Below are 26,404 nucleotides of genomic sequence, written 5' to 3'. Positions count from 1 at the left end.
AATCAGACACTGAAAACAGTCATCTGAGATAAGGGAGCTGAGAATGATTATCACATAATAAAACATCATAACTGAAACACAATGGTACAGAATAAATTATATTGTAAAAATTCACTAACAACAGTTATAATAATTGCTTTCAGATCTGAACCCTGTAACTATTGCCACTCTTTTTCTTTTTTAAAGGAACAAATGATCAGTCTTTAGCTGGTGTGACTCTTGAGAGATTTTCTTCCCCCATATTCTCTTAAATTTCTATAATTAAATGTTCTTTCCATAATTGGGGAAGCTTCAATTAAAAATAACATTTTTATTACATATTTTAAAAGCTTTTGATAAGTTAATATTTTAAACAAAATTTTATTGGATTATATAGTTGACAATGTTATGCGAAAAACAATCCTAAAGAAACACATTCTTTTACTAACAGAAAACCACAATTTCAAATGTAATATAATACTGTATATAAAAGTTTACATTCTATATATCTGACAAATTTATTCCTAGTTCTCAAGTGAAGTGAACTTGCTCAGTCGTGTCCAACTTTTTTCGACCCCATGGACTGTAGCCTACTAGGCTCCTCAGTCCATGGAATTTTCCAGGCAAGAGTACTAGAGTGGAAAAAAAAAAAGAGAGTACTAGAGTGGGTTGCTACTTCCTTCTCCAGGGGATCTTCCCGACCCAGGGATTGAACCCAGATCTCCTGCATTGCAGGCAGATGCTCTGCCATCTGAGCCACCAGGGAAGCCCTCTAGTTCTCAAAGGGCTGCAGATTTATCTAAAATCCTACTACAGAGCTATAGAACAATGATAGAACCTCAGTGTAAAAGCAAGCATTCTCCTGCGGTAAGGAAACAAATAGAAGTTAACAAAATTAGACTTAAATAGATTTAGAACTTTTGACTATTGTTTTCAATAAAAAGCCATATTTTTACCCATACTAAAGTCAATGCTATCTTCTGACTATTAAAAGAGATGGCTGTATTACAATGTATCGAAGAATTACCGAAAGAACTGAAAAGAGGAAATGTCTCTTTCCTTGTCATTACTCTAGCAGTTACATCTTCAGCATGAAGAACAAAAAAATTTCAGTTAAAAAAATACATCTTTGTTCAAACTGGGTAGTATCATTTCTTTCAAAGGGAGTACATAGCATTTACAGAAATATTAAAAAAATTGTTGCTAGTGTCTCACACTAGTCACTTAAGGGTTCCACTGTACTTTCAAAGTGCCAAGCACACCACAAATGTTCAATTAGCCTATGCTGAAAGAAAAATGCAAACAATTACCTCTGTTTTTGTCTTTATTTTAGACGGTGTGGAGACTGCAGAAGACGTTTTTAACTCATCTTTCAATTGTGAGATCTTTTCTCCAAGCTCTTTCAAAGTCTTCATTATATTTGCTCTCTCTTCTGGTTTCATGTTTTTGTTTTTTTCTAACTTGGATATTAACATCTATAAAATAAACAACAAAAAAAGTAAAACTATGCTTAGTAAATTCTAATACAAATAACCTTGAAAATTTTGGGGGGAATATCTTTGGAAAATCCATTCTGTACATCAATTCCAGCAAGCAAATAATGAATGTTTGTCTTACCTTTTGGCATTCTATTTGTTTTTCTAACATTTCTTGCCTCTTTTTCCTCATATCTTGTTGTAGCTTCATTGCTTCCTGTACAAACAGGTTAAGTTTCTCATTACTAATTTTTTCCTTACAAATTTGCCAATGATACATAAGGCTCTGTATCTCAACTCATCTCCCCTGAGTCATCCCTTATACAAGACAGCTCTTCCTCCTAATCAAAAAATAGCTGACCAGATATGAAATCTTTAAATCTATTTTCCCAACACTTCCAATATAAAAGTTTACATTTATAATTGTACTTTAACATTTAAAATACTGAACACAAATTAGCTGTATCTATGAGGTTTATTCACTTAAAAGACCTGAATGCATATATAAAGGAAAACAAGAGCTGTTTTCACCTCCCCATGTAAAAAGTCAAATCCTTATTTTTGAAGTTTAAAGTCTAAAAATGTGAGATGCAGCTCTAGGTTAGAAATGATAGCAAAATCTATCTGGAAAATGTCACCTCTGACCCTTCTGTTAATTAAATCTCTAATTATACTTAGGTAATATAAATAAACATCTATTTTATTTAAAAAACTATGTGAGTTTAAATCTAAGATGATAATTATTGTTATACTTCATGTGAAACAATATCTAGTGTACAAAGAGAAAATAATGGAACAGACATATCCATTTCTCGCCCTTTTCTCTCCCTTGCAGGAAAAAAAGGAAATAAAAAGTCAACTCACTCAGTGTCTTTAATTTTTACATAGAAAAAAAAAATTATTTCCTTGTGCTTGATGTAGCTACTAACACAACTAACTGCAAAACATTTTTCAAGTATACAATGTATCAAGTAGCAGTTAAATAAACATTATGATGTAGTAGTTCCATACCAACATTGAATTGTTCAAGTTATTAATACAATCACTTAAGAATTCAATAGATCTTTTCTTTTTGAAGAGAAGAAGAATCAAGATTGTCACCTGTTTCTTTTTAAGAACTTCTTGGACATCATGAGATTTTGATCCTGAACAAAGTTTTGAAGGTGTCTTTAAGTTTGAGGAGCTATAAATCATTTTTGGATGGCCTGGAGTTGAAAATATCTACAAAACACAAATATGATTAAATCTTAGCAATGCCTTTAAATAATTTTTTAAAAAGACTGCATAAATTTTTTAAAGGAGTAAAGTTTTGGCTATTTTTACATTTTTTTTTATTTTTACATTTAAAAACTCTCCATTTATAAAACAAGTTCTTTATATATAAACTCAATTAACATTCAAATACAAAAACTTTTTAGCAATAATGTTGCATTCCTGAATATAAAGAAATTTTTCTTTTCTTTATATTTTTTTTAATTGGGAGAAAAAGAACAACTTCTCGACATCTAGGAGCCAGACTGCCACTCACAGTTGGGCCTCAGTGTCCCCTTGTTAAACATGAACAATTTCATAGTATATTAACTTCAGACAAGGCCACTCTTGTGGATCTTGGTGGATCAAGACAAAAATAAAATCATTGCATGACTAAACACAAAAAAACCTGTAAATACTACCCAAACCATAAAATGACTAAACTATACCCTGGCTAATATGAATGACTACAGCTTCTTTACCAAATACAGCTTTGGCCTAATTCTGGTCTTCCCTCCTTCTAGGTAAACTTATTAGGCAATCTGATCATACCATTACTCCTCTTTCTTTTAACCTTCCCCCAAATTACCTAACACAGCCAATCCTAAAATAAGCCCTTGCTAACACCCTCTAAATGACACGTTCCATGGTTTCACTGTGTATACTTCCTCAATGAATAATAAACTCAACTTGCTCAACTAAAGATGTGTTTGTGGAGGTCTTTGGTGGGGGTGCGGTGGCTAATGTCACTAAGCTATCTTCCACAAGTGTCAAATAAAAATCCATGTTTCTAATAATTGCAAACCCTCCTAAGAAGTAAGGTACTTTGCAAATGTTACAACCAACCATAAGACAAGTAGCCAGCTCACAGATCTAATGCTGCAAGCAAAATGGTGTCCGTCTTTGCTCATTTTGCTATTTAGATTCCTTTACAAACAGATGACTCCAGATAATCTTCCCCTCTTAAAGGCATAGCAGAGCAACATACTATACTACAATCTCTCTGGTCAAGATTTCCCTAACATACTCCACTCTTATGTTTTAAATTAACTTTGAAGATATCATATAAGGGACACAGAAAAATGTGTATAATACTAAGAAATTATAAATACTTAGATATAATACTAAGAAATTTGTGGAAAATTCAGTCATGTAATATATACAAATATAAAACTTCTCTCGATCAAACAACACTTAATTGCCCTAAAAATTAAACCACTTTAAATACACAGGAAACTGAAATACTGTAGAAATCTGCACATATGATGTTCATGGTGTTATAATTATTTATCAAAATAAAAATATCAATAGCTATAATTTACTGAGCACTTAATATATTCTTTTGTGTTTTACCAACACAAAATTTTTTAATCCCCATAGCAACTAAGTTTATTAAAACGGAAACCAATGCTTGTCAATTATCTAACACAGCTATTAAGAGTCAGTCATCACTGTGTGACTTCAAAAACTGTGATTGTTTTTGTTTTTCCATTTTTTAGATTTTTTAAAAAATAAACAGAAGTACAAAGTTACATATGTATATAAAATGATGCATCCATCACCAAGCAGCAATGATCAATTTACATTATTTTATGTAAAATAACATTGTTATATTTAAATTCCCACCTGTATCCTCATAACAAACACCACATATTATTTTATCTGTGGGTTTTTTTTTTTTTTTTTTGGCTTCACCATGAGGTACGTGGGATCTTAGTTGGAGGGGGTCAAACTCATGCCCCCTGCATTTGACGCATGGAGTCTTAACCACTGAACTGCCAGGGAAGTCCTTGTGAGTATTTCAGTTTTACCTCTAGAAGATAAGGACTCTTTCCTTTTTTACATAAAACCACAATACAATCATCACATTTAAATGGTAACAATTCCTTAAAATCATTAAATATTTACAACTCCAGATTACAATATAATTTTCAAAACATTCTCCCATATTTGAATTAGGATGTACTACTTTGGCCACCTCATGTGAAGAGTTGACTCACTGGAAAAGACCCTGATGCTGGGAGGGATTGGGGGCAGGAGGAGAAAGGGACGACAGAGGATGAGATGGCTGAATGGCATCACCGACTTGATGGGCATGAGTTTGAGTAAACTCTGGGAGCTGGTGATGGACAGGGAGGCCTGGCGTGCTACGATTCATGGGGTCGCAAAGAGTCGGACACGACTGAGCGACTGAACTGAACTGAACTGAAAGTCCATATAGTATAATTGGTTATATTTCTTTAAAGTCTCCTCTAATTCTGTTTCCCTCTCCACAGCTTTCCTTTAATAAAGAAAAACATTTATTTGGCTCTGCTGGGTCTTAGTTGCAGCACGTGGAATCTAGTTCTTTAATCTGGGATCAAACCTGGGCCCCCTGCACTGGAAGTGTGAAGTCTTAGCCACCGGACCACCAGGGAAGTCCCTCCATATCACTGTAAATCACTTGTTGAAGAGACCAGGTCACTCGTCCTGTTGTATTCACCACAGGATTCTATGGTATCCTTTAACATGTTTCTCTGACCTCTGAATTTCCTTTAAATTGGTGAAGAGTTCTAGAGTCTTCATGACATTTTTTCACTCTTTGAAAGGATGCTAGTAATCTTTAACAAATTCTTTGCTTTCTGGTTTGACAAAATATTCTAGGGCTCATCTGGAACACTGTCAGCCCCAGATTTGGGAACAGACATTTCTTCAAGGATCCCTGGTTCCTTTTGATGCTGGGGACAGGAGTGTCAGGGTCATTACCATCAGGCTGGGTTAGTGTTTCTAGACCTTTTTAGTGGACAGAATTGAGAAATGTTTCGGAGGTTTTTAAAGTTGTCTAGTTTCGTCTATCCCTGCCAAGATTTAAATTACCAAGATACCACCAAGATTTAAATTACATGGGTTACTTTTTTTTTTTCCTATTATAAACAAATACTTACATGTGTTCACTGCCCCTGCTTTCTAACAGTGGCTGACTACATTTTTTGTTCCATTTTATTTCTTTTACTTAATGTATCCTGATGATCACCTCATGGTATATATAAAGATACTCCTCATTCCTCTGCAAAGTTACACATATGCTATAGGGTGGATGTACTACATTTTTAGTAACCTATCGCCTACCAATTGATATTTGGACTGTTTCCAGTCTTTCACTATTGAAAAGAGTCTATGTTTCCTGGTCTTGCTCATACTTCTTTCCATAGTTTGACAAGTACATCTTTGGCAGAGATTCTTAGAGGAGGATTACTGGTTTAGAGTAAATGTTTACATAATTTTACAGCATAATTCACAGACAACGCCAAATTTCACGGGGATTGTACCATTTAGCATCTCTGTCAGCATATAAATTTCAGATCCTTGTAGAAATTACCCTGGTTTGTTAGGTATTTAAAAAAAATTTTTTTTCCATTAGGCTATCCAGTCATCCCAATACCATTCACCAAAAGCCCATACATTCCCCGCTGATCTCAGATAATGTGTTAGCATACAATATATCCCTATGCTTAAGTCTATAAATCTCAGTCTCAGATTTTGTCTTAGTGCTCTCTCATGTGCCAGTATCAAATTGTTTGAGTTGTATAGACTTCACAGTGTTTTTAATATCTAGGAGAACTATCCCCACTTGTTCTTTTTTAGTTTTCCTAGCTCTATTGGGAAAAAACAATCACCATTCTAGAGAGCAGTCATATAGATATATTTTCAAAAGCAAAAGAAACTAGTTAAAAATATGTTTCAAAATTTGACTTTTGAATTGATTATGACTGAATCCCTTTCGTGATGTTAATTAAGCAAGACAAATGATTAAAGAAATGGATTAATAAAGACATCTATTAATAAATGGCTAAAATTCTCAATTCCCACTTAGCTTTGAATAGGAAAAGAAAATTTAATTAGCAAATTTCTGGCTGAATTATTGAAATTTAGGCAAGTTGACCAGCCATATTTATGATTAGCTGTCACAACTATCTTGACTGAGGAACTAAGACATTACAAATCTGGGTGATAATCAATTTGTTAATTTCTTTGTGTCACTGAACAACTCCAACTCTAAATATATTTAAAGATTCACAGAAATATATATACCTGGCAATCATCTCCAGCACCACCTGACTGATTCAACAAGTGTGCTGCATCACTCTGGTTACCACTGGCATGTCCAAGACGATGTTTCACAGGAACCTTATTAAGAACATATGCCCCTGATGTCTGCGGTTTGCTCATCATCTGCATATACAAAATAAATACATTTGTGGCAGAAGTTTTTTAAATGCCTAGGAATGATACAAATTTAGGACAGTGATTACCCTGGGGAGGAAGACATGGGAATGTGAAGGTAGAGTGTTTCTATTATTTATAAGGTTTTTTAAGTGAAGAGGTAGACATACAAATGACTGCTATTATCCATATTCTTTTGGATGTCTGAAATATATCACAACATAATGCAAATATATGTGTATGTACTCACAAATAAAATTAGTAATTTTTCAATGATCCCCTCAGTATGTAATGCTGAAAGACTTATGTGTTTTGATAGTTTAATATGAGTAACTGTGATAGGACTACCCTAAAAACATAACATAATCTCAGGCTGCATTAACAGCATGGGGTCTAATGGATCACAGAGATGACTGTATCACTTTTAAACACCCTTTAGCCAACACCTAGGGAAAGCCTTTACCTTAAGGACCTAACATGAAATAGGACAGAGACAAAAGAAATGCAAACTTAACTGCAAATAAACAGGATGGTGAATGGAGCTAATACTAGGTCCTGTTAAGGAACATGCTTCTTATTCTATCTGAGTATATTTACTCAAAAGAATGCCTAGGACATTATCAACATCACCAATATCTGAATAGTTCTACTGCAGGGTGATTTGCTCTTTCCTTCGTTCATCTATTCATTCAAATATGTTTAGAGCACTATGTGCCATGCCTTGTTTTAGGCACCAGGGATAGAACAAATAAAGCAGACAAAAATCCCAGTCTCCTGGGCTCCCATTTCAGTTTTAAAAGAAACATAATATTTCTATATGAGAAAAACTAGGACAAGATGGTGGGTATAAGAGTGATTGATTCTAACACAAAACAAAGAAGTTGTTCTAGATTCAGAGTTGTTCAGTGGTGGATGGTTATCGTAACTGAGTGTTGAGAAGAAGGTATTTCTTAAACGTGAAGATTTATGGGCCTTGTATCTAGACTCTGTAGATCTGAGAAGGTAAGATTAAAAAATGTGCATCCAGGTAAGTGATTCTAGCACAGTGCTTCTCAAACTTCAAGGTACCTAAAAATCACATGGACAGCCTATTAAAACAGATTACTGAGTCCTACCCATTCAGTAAGTTGAGGTGAAGCCCAAAATTACATGTCTAATAAGCTCCAAGGAGATCAGATGTTGCTGGCCTACAAACCAAAATGACTGCTCTGATGTAGAAGACCAAAGACAACAAACTGAGAAACAATGATCTAGAGGAGAGGCCTGAGGGGCCTTCAATCCCCTGAGAAGCAGCAGGTTACCTTCTGAATGCCCCCGTGTGCCGACGAGGGCGGCGACTGGGCCACCAGCACCTGCGGCTGGTGGAGGTGCTGCGGCAGGTGGAGGTGCTGCTGCGACAGGTGGCTGAGCGTCTGCTGCTGCAGGAGCAGCGGCGCCGGGGACTGCAGCGCCGGCTGCTCGTTATTCTCCCTGTGCCACAGGACTCGAATGAACCGGTTGTTCAGAACTGCTTCAGTGCTAGAGATGGCTTTTCTGGCCTCTTCATTGGTAAGATATTGAATGAGGGCTGCTTCTGGATCTCCCTTAAAAGCAACCTATAAGAAAAAACAATAGCAACAACAAAACACAGAAATGAATGATTACAGGCAAGTAAATAAATAAATTACTGATAAAGAATTCAAAACAGAAAACAGCCTGCTGAAATCCATTGTGAAGTCTATGTAAATAAAGATAGTTATCTCTTATAAGGTAACATATGTATTTCAACGTTATATATGAAAGAATACTAGATCATTTAATAAATAATCCTAGTGATGTTACATAACCACTTGGGAAAAGATATAAGAATTCCTTCCTGATATCTTACATCCAAATAAACTCCAGAGACAGAAAATGTTTTACAATAAACAAAACAACCCACAAAAACCCAGGGAGAAGAAGTGAACATCTGTATACTCTGAAGGTCTGGAAAGCCTTTTTACAACACATCTATAAATGCAGGACCATAAAGACAAAACAGCAGATTTGATCAAATAAAATCTTAAACCACTGTTAGTCCAAACAAGTGACGAACAAAACAAATGACAAAATGAAAAAGAAATTTAATATATATGACGAGCAAAGGTTTGGAAAAGCCTTATAATGCCTTCATTTTAAAAAATGAAGAGGGAGGTGGGAGGGGGGATCGTGATGGGGAATACATGTAAATTCATGGCTGATTCATGTCAACGTATGGCAAAAACCACTACAATATTGTAAAGTAATTAGCCTCCAACTAATAAAAATAAATGGAAAAAAAAAAAGAGCAAAGACAGTGGATAGGTAAATGCAAAAGTATTGCAAATGGTATATATCAATTAGAGTCTACCTAGGAATAAAAACAAAGCAAATTCAAGCAAGTACAATTTTTCACTTATGAAACTGGTCTAAAAATTTTTAATGGATCCGTATTATAGTTTTGATGAGGCTTCATAAATTGCATTTGGGAGTATCAATTTGGCTGTTCAAATAAAAAGTTTTAAAATTTCCTTAATTTCAGCAATGTGTCATAAAAAATAAAAACATTTATCCAAAAGGAGCCTTACCATAGCATTGTTTCTATTAAAAAAAAACAACAATGTAAATCTCCCCAGAGAATAGTCCTTATATAAATTATGGCTTACTGCTATGGACTGAATTATGTCCTCACTAAACTCATACACTGAAGCCCTAACCCCCAGTGAGACTACATCTGGACACAGGGCTTTTAGGAGGTAAATAAGGTTAAATGAGATCAAAGGGAAAGGACCCTAATCAGATAGGACATACAGCAAGAAGGTGCCATCTGCAAGTCAGGATTCATATAGGCTAGTACCTTGGGTTCCAGGCTATGGTATTTGTTATAGCCACCCAAGCAGACTCATCTACATTAAGCTACCTACTTTTTCTAAATGCCATAAAGAATAATGACCTAGGAACAATTTAGGAGAAAAAAGGAAGCTAGAGATAGGTAAATTATATTTTGATTTGATGGCAACACTAAGTAAACTGACTGAAATACCAATTTAAACAGATCTTCTAATATATTACCCTCAATTACAGCATAACACTCAACTGCCAAGTTGGTAAATTCAAAAAATTAGCAAGCACATAGCAAAATATAAAAGCTATGATTTACCTGATGTTAAATTTTAGTATCTAAAATTCTCATAATTAGAACCAAGCTTAATCAATTAATATTTCACAAAAGCCAGTTCAGTAGACAAAAATACAATCTTAGAAACTACCAAAAATCTCACTACCTAGTTAGAATACTAAAGCAGGTAAAAAAAGTCATTTGTTCAGACATAAAACTATGAACAAAGATATAATAACCAGCCCAATGTCTTTCAGGAAGAGGTTCAGAAAGAAACCAAATGAATTCAGAGGACAAATTCAGCACAATTTCAACATCAAGTTGGGCATACAAATACATGGTGAGATTTAAAACACATAGCAGAGATGATCAAACTAATCACTGATTTGTTTAAGCAAAAGTGAGCTGTTTCCAAAGATACAATATGGTCCAGTGTTAAGAATCTGCCTGCCAATGCAGGGAACACGAGTTCTATTCCTGGTTCAGTAAGATCCCATGCGCCACAGAGCAACTAACCTCATGCGCCGTAACTACTAAGCGCACTACTAAGCCTAACTACTAAGCCCCAACTACTGAAGCCCATGCACCGAGAGCCTGTGCTTCACAACGAGCGCAGCCTGCACACCGCAACAGAGAGACCTGCAGCAGCAAGAGAGAGCCCCACACAGCAGTGAAGACCCAGCGCAGCCAAAAATACATAAATCTTTAAAAAACACATCATATACATGGATTCTGTCACCAACATAGCCACACCTACCTGGATATTAACAATAGTTCCAAATTTGCTGAAGTGTTCATTGAGCTTGGTAATGTTGTTCAATTCCTGAGGGATTTTCTTGACTTCTAATTTGGTGTTTGTATACTGATTCTTTCTCAAGAATCCTGGTTTACTCTGATTGTTATTCCCTTGTCTGAAAGGAATATTAACAGATCTTAGTTAATTCTCTTACATTATGCCCTAGGTAAGAGATAATCAGCAAAGAATGTAAGTTTATATTTATTCAAGTGTCTTCTTTAAGCACTTAACATCCTTCAGATATTAGTAGGTAACTTTCACATTATCCTTATTACATAAGAGCAGAACAGGTGCAAAGAAAGACTGATGTCTCAATAATTATAAAACTGGGCTAGGCCTAGAAATTATTAATATCTGTTATGAATATTCTGTTGACTTTTTAACATATAAGACATACTAATGATGCCTCTGGGAACCTTAGCTTTGATACACATAGATTGAAAATTAATAATTAATGACAACTCTTAATTTTACAAATTTACTAATGCAAGCAAAAAGCCAAAAACATCAATTAGATGTTACTAATAAGCAAATTCTCTTACTTTCCCAACCAAGGTTTCTTTGTGAGTGGCCCTTCCAAGCCACTCATAGCTCTTTTCCGGCTATCAGGTTCAAGAACTACTCGGGTTATGTTACTATTAATTGAAACAGGAACCGGTGGTTCAGTCTGGATGACGATGTTAGCAGCTGTTGAAAACAAAAATTAACATTACTGGCAATGCATTATATTTGGGGAATTTCAAATGATTAAAATATTTAGTTCAAAAGTTAAAAATCACTGTGAATAGTACCTAATACTACCACTTCCTTTTCAGAAATGTTTAACAGTAAGAATAAATTATCAATTGACTCCCTTTCCTCCTTTTTTAAAGATACAATATGCATGTTTAAAAAGTCCTAGCCAACTCTAATCTAATGACTGAGTCAAGCAAGGATCATGAATGGAAAGGGAAAAAAAAAATCAGTGTAACAGTGCTGGAGAATAACATACTTAACCTGATGCCAAAGTACCACTCTACAAGTTATTTACTTTACAACAGAGAGCGAAACAATTACTGCTTTAGGTAAGTGATCAAATTTATTAGACCATAAACAGAGTGAAATATTTATCTCCTTATATGATTCAACAAGAGGTTCACATGGATACGATATTACTATGAAATTATGATTTTCCTATGTGTGGCAATACTGTGCTCATATAGTACTGTGTATTTTTCTCAGATGTAGACTAAAGGATCTTAAAGTGTCAGAATCTCTAAAATTTATTTTCAAGTGATTCAAGAAAAAAACCGTACAGGGAGAGGGGAGGAAGGGAGAGAGGAGTGCACACCAGTGAGCATTTAGGCCCAAAGCTGAGAGAACGTCAACAACTGGTGAATCTAAGTCAAAGTATCTAGGGGCTTATTGCACTTCTGATTTGTAGCTTCAAAATTACTCAAACTTAAAAGCTGAAAGGAAAAAAAAAAAAAAAAAAAGCTGAAAGGAAAATTCAAAGCTAATATTATAAATTAACACATTTCATTCACAATAGTCAGGACTAATAAAATATTGGGTTGGTCATAAAGTTCGTTTGGGTTTTTCCAAAAGATATTATGGAAAATCCCAAACAAACTTTCACCAACCCAACACTGTATTAACACACTGACCTTACAACAGGTTGTCAGTGGCAAGAGGTGTGCTGAACAAAAAAAGCAAATACCAACACAAAACTACACATGTTACATTCTGAGTATTCTTCATGACTTTCAGCAACTCTATCAAAAGTAAAATCAATAGCAAAGAATAACAACTGTGGGGCTGAAACCATGATCTTCCCACTAATTTGGTAACAATATATGCATTACAGCACAGAAAAAAAGAGCCTTTTCTTTGGATTTAGGTTAATGAGCTAATTAATCTAGCCTCTTTTAGTTGGTCTGAGTGTCTTTAACTGTTAAAAGAGAGTAAAAATATTAATAGTACCTCATTTAAGGAGTTGGTGGTAAGGAATACGAGAGATAATAATGCATTAAAAAACATTTGGTTTAGTCTTACAGTTAACCTGTACTGACAATAGTACTATTAATGGAAGTAAAGAACAGTAAATAGAATCAGGATAAGAAGGTAAGAACAGGAAAATGTCTACCAGATAATTAAACCAGGAAAATATTATCAGGATGGCCCATGGCCAATCATTGAAATTGAAATTAAATACTGGAAATCTGACTATTATTATAAGAAACCAGAATCTCATCAAACTCTTTAACCAAATTTTTTCTGAGTGGAGATATCAACCCATATTAAAAGCAATACTTGCATTTCATCTTTTAAGATTTGTCGCTATACTTTATAAAGGTCCTAACATACAGTTATAATCATGAATACTAACAACAGTCAAAGAATAATTTTATGACAGTGTTTTAAGTTCTGTGTTATTAGTATGAAGCACAGCTCTTAAAATACAAAGTAGGCCATTAAATGATTTTATTCCTGGAGGAAAAGGGATCATGTCCTCTTTCTTTTTTTTTTATCATGTCCTCTTTCTATATCTAACATCCAGCACAGTGCCTAAAATAGCCTAAAGTCCTACAAAAAGAGCAATTAGTCAACATTAGTATTATTTTTACTTAAAAATAAATATATTCTGCTTAAAGCTTTAAAGTAACATTTGGACACAGATATTCAAAAACATTTATGAGAGATCATTACATAACACCCTTCAGAGATAAGGTATTTTTAGATCTTAGTGAGGTCAGAAATGCCATGCCCAAATGACATTTAGCATGACAAAAAGTTAAAGGCAGTATCACCTCTTGGATTTGCATCCATATCTCCAGATGTTAGGCCAATCAGGTTTGGGCGCTGTGTCTGTGTTCTTGAAAAAAACTGTCTATATTGAGATCTACCAGAACTGGTAATACTAGGAGCTTCTGGATTATAACCATCAGGTTCATAGGTATCTGAGGGAAAACAAAACAACAGAACATGTAAAAATCAAGAGTAAACAATTTCTTATTATAAAATAACCACAAAAATGAATTTTCTTCAACAAATAAAATTATATCAACCCACATATATTTCTCTTTGAATTAAGAGTATATAGATAAAACCTACTGAACATCAAAGAAACAAAAATGCTCCAGTCACAAAACACAGATATGCAAATCCATTCTGAATTATGGATGTGTTTCTGGATTCATTCACCTAATGTCATTTTTGTCCTCTATAATAACCACATAATTCAAACTTCATTGCACATTTTTAAGAGAAATGTTCACATATACAAACACCATATACAAATGACTGAGTTTCCTCTGTAATCATGTCTCACCACTTTCCAGGTATTCTTTTAATTAGAAAAGAAACAATAAATCTATTAACTTGGTTATCTGCATTTTTTTTTTTTTTTTTGGCCACACTACACAGCATGTGGACTCTTAGTTCCCCAACTGGGATCAAACCCACACCCATTGCATAAGAAGTGCAGAAATCTTAACCAGTGGATGGCCAGGGAAGTCCCTGGCTATTTGCACTTTAAACTAGAGAGAAGAGTCAATTTCATATGTAAAACATATTTTAAATGTTGTATTTCAAACAGCTAAACAAGCTAAATTTTATATTTACAAATGTAATCATTATCTTATTACCATCTGCCTCATCAACACATTTTTATCATCTTCTCTATATTTTCTCTACAACTGAATATTTAATTGTTTTTTTGGGGCTACTCTCTGCACAGCATGAGGGATCCTAATTTCCCAACCAGGGATGGACCCCAAGCTCCTGCAGTGGAAGCATGGAGTCTGAACCAATGGACCACCAGGGAAATTCCTAAAAATTTAAAATTCTAATGCTAAATAAATATTTTATAAGCACTGAAAAAACATTCTGAAAGTGTTGATCTCCAAAACATCCTCCACATCCTACATAGAATCAAAGAAAGGTTAAGATGGAGTGAAGACAATGATTCTCTCAAATGCATTTATAAATCCTTGCATCTCTTTTCTTCCTTAATGGAAAAATTGTTTTGTTGCTCATATTAAGTTTTAGCTACAAGATAAGGTACCTTTTACATTTTTATTACTAGCCAATCAGTTCTGTAATTCAGAGTATAAGATCAGCAAATTATGATTAAAAATTTCCAGTTATTAATACAATTTGGTACTCCTGACAGAAAAATCTCCTACATTAAGGCTGCAAAAAGTTTTAAAGAAGTTACATAATCAAATAGCCTTGTTCTAATAATTCTTGGGACCACACAGAACCCCAAGAAAATTGAAGGTCCCTTAGTTAATTATGATGAATTGAGATCTAAAGGCAAAGTGAAAAATGTTAAAAACCTCATGAGACACCCTCAAAACACTCCAGATCTTCAAAAATGTCAATAGGAGGGAAAAGTTTTCAAGAAATCATTATACACAGTCATTCCATACAACAGGGGTAGAAGGGAAAAAACACATGTTCATCCATGATCAGCAAGAAACCACATGTTTTTGTTTTGTTTTAGAGAAAAATTAACCTAGCTTTTCTTGTAACATATAACTGATTAGAAAACATTCAAGTAGATACTCTTCCTATCTGCTGGATTAAAAACTAGTTCAAGAAACTCGCATGACCTTAGTTACCGAGGCACAGAAAGTAAATACAAAGGACACCGGAGATGACAGACACACAGGAGGCCTAATCATCTAGGGGCACTAGGGACAAACCAAAGGAGCAGAGAAACAGAAAACAAAACCACCTGGGAGCTTTAATGGGAATCTGTGATAGCAGATCAGGATACCAGGTCACCTCTTAGGTTGGCCAGTTTTGGTACAAAAGATCAGAGGTGGATGGCCATCCGTAGCAAAGCTTACCTGGGACCAGAGGGGTGGGGCTGGAGACTGAGGTATGGTACCCAATGGAGGATCCCATGAGGTTTCGAGGTGGCACCAAACGAGCTGCCAACAGAGGAGGCGGTGTCCCCAACTGAAGTCGCTCAGATGCAGCAGCACCATGTTCACGAGAGTACATGGGCTGTCCTACAGAGGAAAGAATAGGAGGGCAGCTGGGATTGAGAGTCACAAGCTTCTCTTAAGTAATGATCTACTTCCTGAGACTTGAGCCAAGAACAGAGAAAGTACACCAATGGGAATAGTACTTGAGAAAGATGCTATTAAGATTCCTTCTAACTCAAGAAACAGACATGCAACTGGGTAGGATGCACTGAGGTATAAAGAAAGAGTAAGAATGAGGTAGTGTGACTGCATAATGTCCATTTTTTATCATCTTAAATGGAGTAACTACATGCTGATCTTACCAGAAACGGATCAACCGTATCAAGTTATTGACAAAGGAGCCCTGAGCTATTATTCATGTAGAGTTTAATATCCAGGGAGACATGGTTATGAAAGCTGTCATACCCATTTAAAAAAATTAAAAACACTCCTCCCAAATTCATATAATTTCAGGTATGCACAAACTATTCCCATATCTGGGAGCAGAAAAAACAAACGTAATAAAGGAATTAAAAAAGAAACACCCACCACAAGCATACTCTCATGGAGAATAAGAAATGTTCAAAAGAAAAACATAAAGACAGTGAAAATCTGCTATTCTGTAAGTAGGAGGACAACAAACAGACAAGAGGACAAAAGTCCCACATGAACAGACTAGCTACTGTGCACATGGAAGTGTCTCAGATATGAAGGACCACTTCTGGAAAGAAAGCACATTTAGAATTTATGTTTATAGATGCAAAAATGGCAGAAACAATGAAGCCAACTTTTGTAGAACAAGATTAAAAAAGACAAGGTATCAAGGAGCAAAACCTCTCTTTGGTTGGTTATTTAACAGTATCCTTTTCATTTACTACTCCATATGAGATCTATTTTTAAGATTTACTCAATATTTTATATCTGAAGTCAGACATTCACTATGTGACACAAGACAAAGTGAATTTAGATTTTTTTAATATGATGAAATATCCTTATAAAGTTGTAAAATTCCAGAAGACTTTTAATACACTTTAATAAGACAAGTCACAAAGCAACCACTTGATTTCACAATAAATGTAGAGAAGAAATGGATATGCTATACTTTCCCATATATGGAGAAAAGGTGACAAATCATACTGCATAAGCAGACCACATAATTGTGTGCTTAGCACCAATCTTTTCAAAATTTACATGAAAAAAGATCAATCATTACATTCCAAAAGCAATCTAACATATCCTCAATGATCTGAAAATAGTTTGTTTCTTTTTTTAAATAGTCAAAGCATGATATACTGCAGAGAATTCCTTGCAGAATGAAGTCGTGTGCTAAAGAGAAAAATAAAAATGGGAAGTACAATCTCAGTTCATATGACTAGCTTAAATTTATGATAAAGCATTTTATAGCATGTGCATTTAATTAATAACTATCTCAAAGCAAATGAGAAAATAAAAGGCTAGTTTGTACAAAGCCTTTTTAAAATGAATGACAAAGAACATGCATTCTTACACTTCAGAAAGATGGCTGTTTATTCAAATGAGGCCTGATTTTCTTTAACAACATCTATTCAGGTCTCTCTCTAAATACTATGTGAAAAAGAAAGAGTTCCTTAGATAAAAGGTTGATTCTAGGTCTGGATAGAAAACTTGTAAGATGAGTCTGATACACCCTCGTATAATGCTTCAGAAGCAAGATGGCTACCAAACACCAGCATATAAAAAATACAACAAAGCAACCTGCAGAAGCCAACATGAAGAGGCTTCCCGTGGTCAAATAAAAAGCCAATCTGAACACCAAAAAGGCCACAATGGGGTGAAACATAGCAAACATTATAAATCCATGAGTTCATAATGATACTTAGAAAAAGTACAGTGGTCCCTCTGGAAGATACTTGGAAACAAACTCGTTTTCTGAAAACTGATAAATGAAAGGACAGAAGCCTTTATGCTTTATGCTGTCTTTCCTGTAAAAAGTACATTTCGGTTAACCAAATGGTGAACACTGCCAAGTTCTACTTTGTAGACTGTCAGCCAATAAACATAAAAGAAATCATAGAATTAGAGTATCACACTTTTATAGCCCCAAATGAAACAAGAGAACTGGGTAGGGATCACAAACAACCACGAGCAATTTTTTGAAAGGATGGATCAGGATGAAAACACCTGTACACAGTGATCAATATTTGTAACACAGAAAGGAGACAACCTGACATTGTCCACCAGGTATATACTGCAGTAGGAAGTACAAAACCCCATCAGTAAAACATTCATGCAAAATAAGGAGGCAAAAACCCCCAAATGTGACCCTATTAATCTAAATCTAGATAATCTCCAATTTCCAGAAAAAATGGGATACAGGAATGCATTAAATGACACCAGCAGATGCAAGATATGCCAAGTCTAGGTTATGGAAAAATTCTTTAGGACAAATTATCTGCTCCTTCAACAAATAAGTGTCAAGGGGGAAAAAAGAGGTAGGAGAAACTGTTATAGATTCAAAGGCTTAAGAAACATATCAACTAAATGTAATGTGTAACCTTGCTTGGATTCAGCTTCAAATGAACCAGATATAAAGGAATGTCTATGATACAACTGGGAAATATGAACACTGATTAGATACTTGAGAATAATACCTGTTATTTTTTGGGATTGTGATAAAGTATAGTAATTGTGTGCATGTCTTTATCCCTTATCTTTCAGAGATTTATAGATTAAATGCTATGTTTGGAACTTGTTTTTAAATAATCAAGTCAGGAGTGAGTTACAGATAAAGTTAGGTTAATCAATACGTTGATAAATGTTGAAACCAGCAACTGAGTAATGAAGATTACCACAGTGTTTACTCTCTTATGTATATTTGAAATTTTCCATAATAAAAAGTTTTAAAAAATCACGTTGGTTATAATGATGGTGAAGATAAGTCAGTCACAATTTAGATTCATTCCACTTTAGTTTTTTCTCAAACTCTTACTGGAATATATTTGATTTACACTGCTGTGCCAATTTCAGATGTACAGCAATGTGAGTCAGTTTAACATAAATATAGGTGTGTGCATATATTCTTTTTCAGATTCTGATTCAATTTAGTTTTAGTGTAGTGACTGAATAATTTCAAAATGCAAGTCTCCTAAGTTCATGCTCCTATTGTAAGTCATTCATGTGTCTTATATGTCTGATTGATAGCAATATTTTCATTCTTTAGAGTCGGACATGACTGAGCAACTAACACACACACACAAACACACACACACACAATGTTAACTCTAGTCTTTTGAAGATAGTCTTTATTCAAACTAAAATTTTAGCTACTCTTTGTAATTCTCCTGATTTTGTCTTTAAGAGTATTCACAAGGGAAAAAAAAAGTCTTAAGATGAGTTTTAAACTGAAAGCTCAATCAGAAGAAAATACAAAGTTATACCTTCCAACTATTGGCCATATTTATTATGTGTCTTCTCTATTAGAATCCAAGGTCCCTGGCATACCTTTTAAAGTTCCAGGGCCTAAATGGTGCCTAGCACATAGTAGGAACTCAATATTTAACAGAATGGATGAAAGGTTATTTACTAACTGCATCCCAATGACATTTAAGTATTTCTTAGGACAAATACCTTTATTTGATATTCATCAGACATTATTTGAAATGGGCAATATGACAACTAATGCAAAACAAATCCAAGTAACACACAAGGGGAGAGAAATTCTAGACAATATACGACTCTATAGGAGACTGACTTTTCTAGACATCAACATCTGTGACTGTGCACAGAAAAAAGTTATGTACTCCACAGAATTAAATGAGACATCTCAAGTTTAAGAATATGATGTTTTAATAATTTTACACAGCTACATATATTCTCTGAAAGATAAAAGTAATTTATGTAAATTCACCTGAAGATTGACAACTGCCTTCAACCAAAGAATCAATCTTTAGGTTGTTATATTTTACTACTTTAGGCTGTTATATATTTTACTACTAATCTTTCACATACTCAATACAAGGAGCTTAGCAGGTACAAAATATTTCTATTACATCTTTCTCAAAGAAGCAAAAGAAACAAGTCAAATGTAAAGGAATATAGTTTAAAATGGTTCTGTCCTGTGAAAACAAAGCAAAACAAAACCTCAAACCCCAAAACCACACACTGAACTGGCAACTCTGATTTTGGGTAAAAATGCTTAAATATGTCAAAGGAAATAGTTGTTTTTAATAGGTGTTTTTCCATACACTTCCAACTACATTTCATTATTTAAATCCTTTTCAGAGCATCTGTGACATTTTAATTCAACAAAAACCAAATTTCATAGTTTTTTCTAAATTATAATCATACATGCCATTAAGTTTTAAATAGCATTGCCAGGAGCCCCATATACCCTACACAGTTTTACAGTGGGGAAATTCTTTTTCTCCTTTTAACATTCAATTGTCCTCTTCAAAACTCAGTAATAATTAGACTAGATGAAGGTTTTATTTCAGGTAGAATTAGTTCCTTTGTTACATGTATTTCTGAGGCACTCTGTTGCTTTAACAGCAAAATACACTGTAATTGGTTTTTTGTGAGTTTCTAATTTTTGACATATTTCTTTCCCACTATTACATTTTTAGCTTCTTAGGAGAAAAATCATCTCTCACTCATATTCCCAGTACTGAGCATTGAATAGACCCTATTCCTACCTCTAAAATACCAGATTTAATTTTTCTATGTTTATTTGGGTCCCTACTGATAAAATTTTCACAACTATCATATGATATGCTGTTCTTCACTTATACACATGTTCTACGCTGTGAATATTCATAATGAATTTTTTTTAAAAAACTACAATTTTTTTACAGTATTTTTTCATTAAAACCAAAAGGGAGCTTTTGTCATACTGAGTCAAGTAACTGAGATGGAGAAAGACAAATATCATATGCTATCACTTGTATGTGGAATCTAAAACAATGGTACAAATGAACTTATCTACAAAACAAAAACTCACAAATATAGAAAACAAACCTATGAATATCTGGGGGAAAAAGAGAAGTGGGGGACAGGGAAGATAAACTGGGAGACTGGAATTGCCATATACACACTATATATAAAATAGTAAGGAGTATACGAGTAAGGAACTAGTACACAGCACAAGGAACTCTAATCAATTCTCTGTAATGGCCTATACAGGAAAAGGATCTAAAAAAAGAGTGAATATATGTATATATATATATAACTGATTCGCTTTTTGCTGTACATCTGAAACTAACACTACATTGTTAATCAACTATACTCCAACAGAAGTTTTTTTTAAAAGGCTGAAAAAAAAAAAGCTGGACTTTGTGCCACAAAATTAGATATACATTTGCCCATAATTATCTGAAGTAGAAAATAAAATCTAATGTTGGAGGAAAAATAAAAATGGAATCACAATGTTAAATTTAATAATATTAAAATAAATCATATTTTTTATAAATTAAAAACAAAATGAAATTTTTATCATGAGTCAAAATGCTATATTTAACAATATGAAAATGTGTAATCTGCAAAAGACTTTCAGATAAATAACCCATTTTTCATATTTACAAGTCCAAAAGCACTAAGAAATAATGCTAAGAGCTGATTTAGGGAGGGGAAAGATGAAACAAGATTGGTAAATGTTGAAGCTGAGTGATGGAAACATGGGAGTTTACTATACTACCTTCTTTATTTTTATATATGTCTGAAATTGCCCATAATTTAAAAAATGAGAGCAGTAAAATAAGTACTGTAACAAGATACTAGAGTAATTAGAAGACTGTGAGATACTAAAAGTAAAAAAAAAAAGGATAATTATTTAACTATCAGATATGGTTTCTGTTCTGAGAAAGCACAGCGGAACACAGGAGGAAACAGTAGCACTGAAGAATTCTCGTAAGGAACTGTCATGGTTGGTTTTCTCAGGCAAACTAGCTGAGCAGCATTATATGGTGTAACGTAGAGGGAAAAGTGGGAGTAAAATACATTGGAGTCAAAAAGATTGCAGCAATAATCCAAAATGTGAAGTGATTCAAGTGTGGATGAGGGCAGAAACCATAGCAGGAAGAGAGAGAAAAGGACGTGTCAATGAAAAAAGAGGAAGAAATTTTCAATTAACTAGAAATAAAAAAGCAAAGCAATGAGTCAGTCATGTTAGGGTTATTAATTCTAGGTGATTAGGTGGGTATTACTCATATTAGCAAAGAAAGACAGGGATTGTGGAGGTAATAGAGACTTAAGGGAAAAGAACAGGTTTTGATTTTGGAGAGGCTGAAATTTATGGAGACGATAACTACAAAACTGTAACAACTATTCCTTATGTATAGCTTAAGGTGCCAGATACTATTCTAGATGCTTTATATGTATTAACACATAACATGTTTCCCCAAAGTAACCTTAATGAGATGAGTAATGTTACTATTATTTCTGTTTTACAAAAGAGAAAATTAGGATACAAAAAGGTTAAGCAACTTGCCTAAGGTCACAGTGACATAAATGATGGAACCAAAATTTGAACCTAAGCTTAATTACTTTCCTGAGTTGCCTCCCCAGGTCATGACAGAGATGAAGAAATGTTTATGATAAACACAGTTACAAAAAAGGTGAATTTATCTATAAAGTTACCTAGCTCTGTAAAGAAATTCTCACAGTCTGACATTTTTAACAATCAACTAACTGCCTTATTTTTATATTTCTGAAGAGAGAAATTTTTCTTTTAAGCCTCAGTAAACTAAAAACAACAGTTAACAAAAACTATGAAAAATAAAAGACAGGATTCAAGAAAAACATATTATTACAGTTACACATCAATGTTACAAGACAAGTCTAACCACTAAATACTATAGTTTAAATGATGCTATGCTCGTTTCAGCATTACAAGTTAAATAATTAGGTGTATTTTATCCGATCTTTTGTATGCTCTTAGGGGGTAAGTCTTAGGCTTTGGAAATTCAATCAGAAGAACAATTCTTGAACAGAAGCTTCAAAATATAATTCCTTTAGCAGAAGAATGTTGCTACACTACAGTAGAGCAGACTTCTCCAATACAGAAGGCCTTGTCCTTCTCTCCCATCATCACACAAAATTAAAATACAGTTACAGAGCATAACCACACAGTAAATTGCCCTGTAAACGTAAGTACAATTTTGCATAGTCCTTAAAATAGAAATTAACTGTTTTTTTTAAAGTGTTCTGAGAAAACTTCTGGCTTTTCTATGCCCTAACAATTTTATTAATAAATCAAATGTATACTTACGTTCTGACACTGTATAAAGGAGGTTCTGGGGTAAAGGAGGAGGTAGTCTTGCTCCCACTGGTGCAAGATTGGGCACTGCACTTGTCCCAGGCTGGTCACGGTTGTTAATCAAGCTTGACTGTGTTATGGGTGGTCCTACAGACAACAAAAAGTGAGAGGTAGAGCAATAATGTTTGCTAACTAATAAAAACACTCACTACACCAAGTACAAGAAGGATATTCACATATAAAATACCTACTTTGGTTTAGAACAGAATAAAGAAATTTGATATGAGCAGGCTTGAGCACTGAGAGCATTATTAAGTGAAATGACATTTTAGTTCTGTAATAGACTAATCTAGGGTGGAAAAGGGGCAGATCTGGTTGCATCTGGAGGGTGGGAGTAGAAAATGGCCAAGAGATTTGAACAAACTTTCTGGGGTGATAATAAAGTTCTATAGAACTCTTAAGTTAATGATAAACATGTTTGAGTGTATTGATGTCTACAATGTACTGTGAAATGCGTTAAAACTAAAAATGGAGAGATGGAAAGATATATGATAATACAACATGAAAAAGAAAAGTGTGAATCACTCAGTCATGTCCAACTCTTGGCAACCCCATGGACTATAGCTCACCAGGCATCTCTGTCTATGGAATTCTTCAGTCAAGAATACTGGAGTAGGTAGCCATTCCCTTCTTCAGGAGATAGGAAAGTGCTAATTGTAGAAGCTAGATGGTATTTGTTTCCTTGAAACTTTTCTTGGCAAAGTGTTCAGGGGGAAATGACACTCTTAGATTTAACTTTTACACAGGTATGATCCCCCAAATGAGGAAGGATCTTTTATTGTGAGAATTTCTATACATCAAAGATGCTTTTATCTGAGAAATTAAATCTTAACTTGAGCTTCACAATTATACCATTTATGTGACAATATTAAATACTCACAAAAACTGTTAAAAGAACCATACTGCTGTTGACCAAATCTATGCGTTAAATGTATACAAACCTTTATCAATTTTAATGAAATGTGTTCTACAAAGAATGTTATGGAAGGAAAGCTGTGCAATGGGTACAAGGTATCATGTTAAACTATTTCTGCCACTTCCAGTGAGCCTATAATAATTTTAAAAATTAAATATTTTAAGAAGAATTGAAAAAGTACCACTTAAATAAACTGAATGGTAACCATTTTTTCAAATAATTCGCCAACTCTTAAAACATTAAGTATCTTCAGGTACCTATTTTCTTATACCTCTGTACACATGTAAAAAAAAAGATCTTCATGATCCAGATAATCACGATGGTATGATCACTCACCTAGAGACAGACATCCTGGAATTCGAAGTAAAGTGGGCCTTAGGAAGCATCACTACGAACAAAGCTAGTGGAGGTGATGGAATTCCAGTTAGGTTATTTCAAATCCTAAAAGATGATGCTATGAAAGTGCCTCACTCAACATGCCAGCAAATTTGAAAAACTCAGCAGTAGCCACAGGACTGGAAAAGGTCAGTTTTCATTCCAATCCCAAAGAAAGGCAGTGCCAAAGAATGCTCAAACTACCGCACAATTGCACTGATCTCACATGCTAGTAAAGTAATACTCAAAATTCTCCAAGCCAGGCTTCAACAGTATATGAACTGTGAACTTCCAGATGTTCAAGCTGATTTTAGAAAAGGCAGAGGAACCAGTGATCAAATTGCCAACATCTGACAGATTATTAAAAAAGCAAGAGTTCCAGAAAAACATCTACTTCTACTTTACTGACTATGCCAAAGCCTTTGACTGTGTGGATCACCACAAACTGTGGAAAATTCTTAAAGAGATGGGAATACCAGACCACCTTACCTGCCTCCTGAGAAATGTGTATGCAGGTCAGGAAGAAACAGTTACAACTGGACATGGAACAATAGACTGGTTCCAAGTAGGAAAAGGAGCACATCAAGGCTGTATATTGTCACCCTGATTATTTAACTTATATGCAGAGCACATCATGAGAAACACTGGGCTGGATGAAGCACAAGGTGGAAAAAAGACTATCAGGAGAAATATCAATAACCTCAGATATGCAGATGACACCACCCTTATGGCAGAAAGTAAAGAAGAACTAAAGAGCCTCTTGATGAAAGTGAAAGAGGAGAGCAAAAAAGTTGGCTTAAAGCTCAACATTGAGAAAACTAAAATCATGGCATCTGGTCCCATCACTTCACAGCAAGTAGATGGGGAAACAGTGAAAACAGTGACAGACTATTTTTGGGGGCTCCAAAATCACTGCAGATAGTGACTGAAGCCATGAAATTAAAAGACACTTGCTCCTTGGAAGAAAAGTTATGACCAACCTAGACAGCATATTAAGAAGCAGAGACATTACTTTGCCAACAAAGGTCTGTCTAATCAAAGCTATGGTTTTTCCCGTAGTCATGTATGGATGTGAAGTTGGACTATAAAGAAAGCTGAGCACCAAAGATTTGATGCTTTTGAACTGTGAAGTTGGAGAAGACTCGAGAGTCCCCTGGACTGCAAGGAGATCCAACCAATCCATCCTAGGGTAAATCAGTCCTGAATATTCATCGGAAGGACTGATGTTGAAGCTGAAACTTCAATACTTTGGCCACCTGATGCAAAGAACTGACTCAAATGAAAAGATCCTGATGCTGGAAAACATGGAAGGTGGGAGGAGAAGAGGACGACAGAGGATGAGATGGTTGGATGGCATCACCGACTCAATGGACATGAGTTTGAGTAAACTCCAGGAGTTGGTGATGGACAGGGAAGCCTGGTGTACTGCAGTCCATGGGATCGCAAAGAGTCAGACATGACTGAGCGACTGAACTGAACTGACAACATGTAAAATGACTGCTCAAGAATTTTCTCAGTTCTATTTTAAAAATTCAGTCTTATATCTGTTTTAGCTCAACTAGAAACTGTTTTTTTGAAATGATCATTTTTAAACATTTCTCCTAATTTTGGTGAATTTGATAACAGCATATTGACCTTTTTTTTTGAAGTCTTTTATCAGTAAAGAGATTCATACCACAGTACATACTGGTGAAATGCTCTGATATCTGAAAAATACTTCAGGAAAAAAAAGTAAAAAAAATTGTGTGGGGCAGGCAAGAAGAATAAATGAGACAAAAACAGCTGAATATTAACCATTGAATTTAGATGATGAAACATGGTATATTATTATTCTACATCTGTGTGTATTCAAAAATTTCCATAAAGGGGAAGAGAAATTGGATGAAGGCAGTCAAATGACACAAACTTTCAATTATAAGATAAATAAGTACTAGGGATATAATGTACAACATGATAAATATCATTAACACTGCTGAATGTTATATATGAAAGTTGTTAACAGAGTAAATCCTAAGAGTTCTCATCATAAGAAAAATAAATTTTTTTACTGT

The 26,404-nt window shown here is 34.5% G+C and overlaps 1 protein-coding gene across 5 annotated transcripts in view; it reads right to left on the bottom strand.

Annotated features, from left to right (window-relative positions):
• RBM27 (RNA binding motif protein 27) overlaps nucleotides 1–26,404 on the bottom strand; it is a 59,825-nt gene that overhangs the window by 9,706 nt on the left and 23,715 nt on the right. For 2 of the 5 annotated variants that reach the window (XM_043913140.1, XM_043913141.1), the window contains exons 8-17: nucleotides 23,015–23,149; nucleotides 15,655–15,819; nucleotides 13,609–13,758; nucleotides 11,362–11,506; nucleotides 10,781–10,934; nucleotides 8,210–8,503; nucleotides 6,777–6,917; nucleotides 2,556–2,675; nucleotides 1,597–1,671; nucleotides 1,290–1,454 (exon numbers count right to left, since the gene is read on the bottom strand). In XM_043913140.1, coding sequence (XP_043769075.1) covers nucleotides 1,290–1,454; nucleotides 1,597–1,671; nucleotides 2,556–2,675; nucleotides 6,777–6,917; nucleotides 8,210–8,503; nucleotides 10,781–10,934; nucleotides 11,362–11,506; nucleotides 13,609–13,758; nucleotides 15,655–15,819; nucleotides 23,015–23,149 — 1,544 coding nt within the window. The remainder of the gene's footprint in view (nucleotides 1–1,289; nucleotides 1,455–1,596; nucleotides 1,672–2,555; nucleotides 2,676–6,776; nucleotides 6,918–8,209; nucleotides 8,504–10,780; nucleotides 10,935–11,361; nucleotides 11,507–13,608; nucleotides 13,759–15,654; nucleotides 15,820–23,014; nucleotides 23,150–26,404) is intronic. The other 3 variants (XM_043913144.1, XM_043913145.1, XM_043913143.1) reach the window with 2 other exon arrangements.

Source organism: Cervus elaphus, chromosome 9 (assembly GCF_910594005.1).
Source record: "Cervus elaphus chromosome 9, mCerEla1.1, whole genome shotgun sequence".
Taxonomy (NCBI): Eukaryota; Metazoa; Chordata; class Mammalia; order Artiodactyla; family Cervidae; genus Cervus; species Cervus elaphus.
Note: the sequence above shows the minus strand (reverse complement) of the source record. Positions and strands in the feature narration are given on the sequence as shown.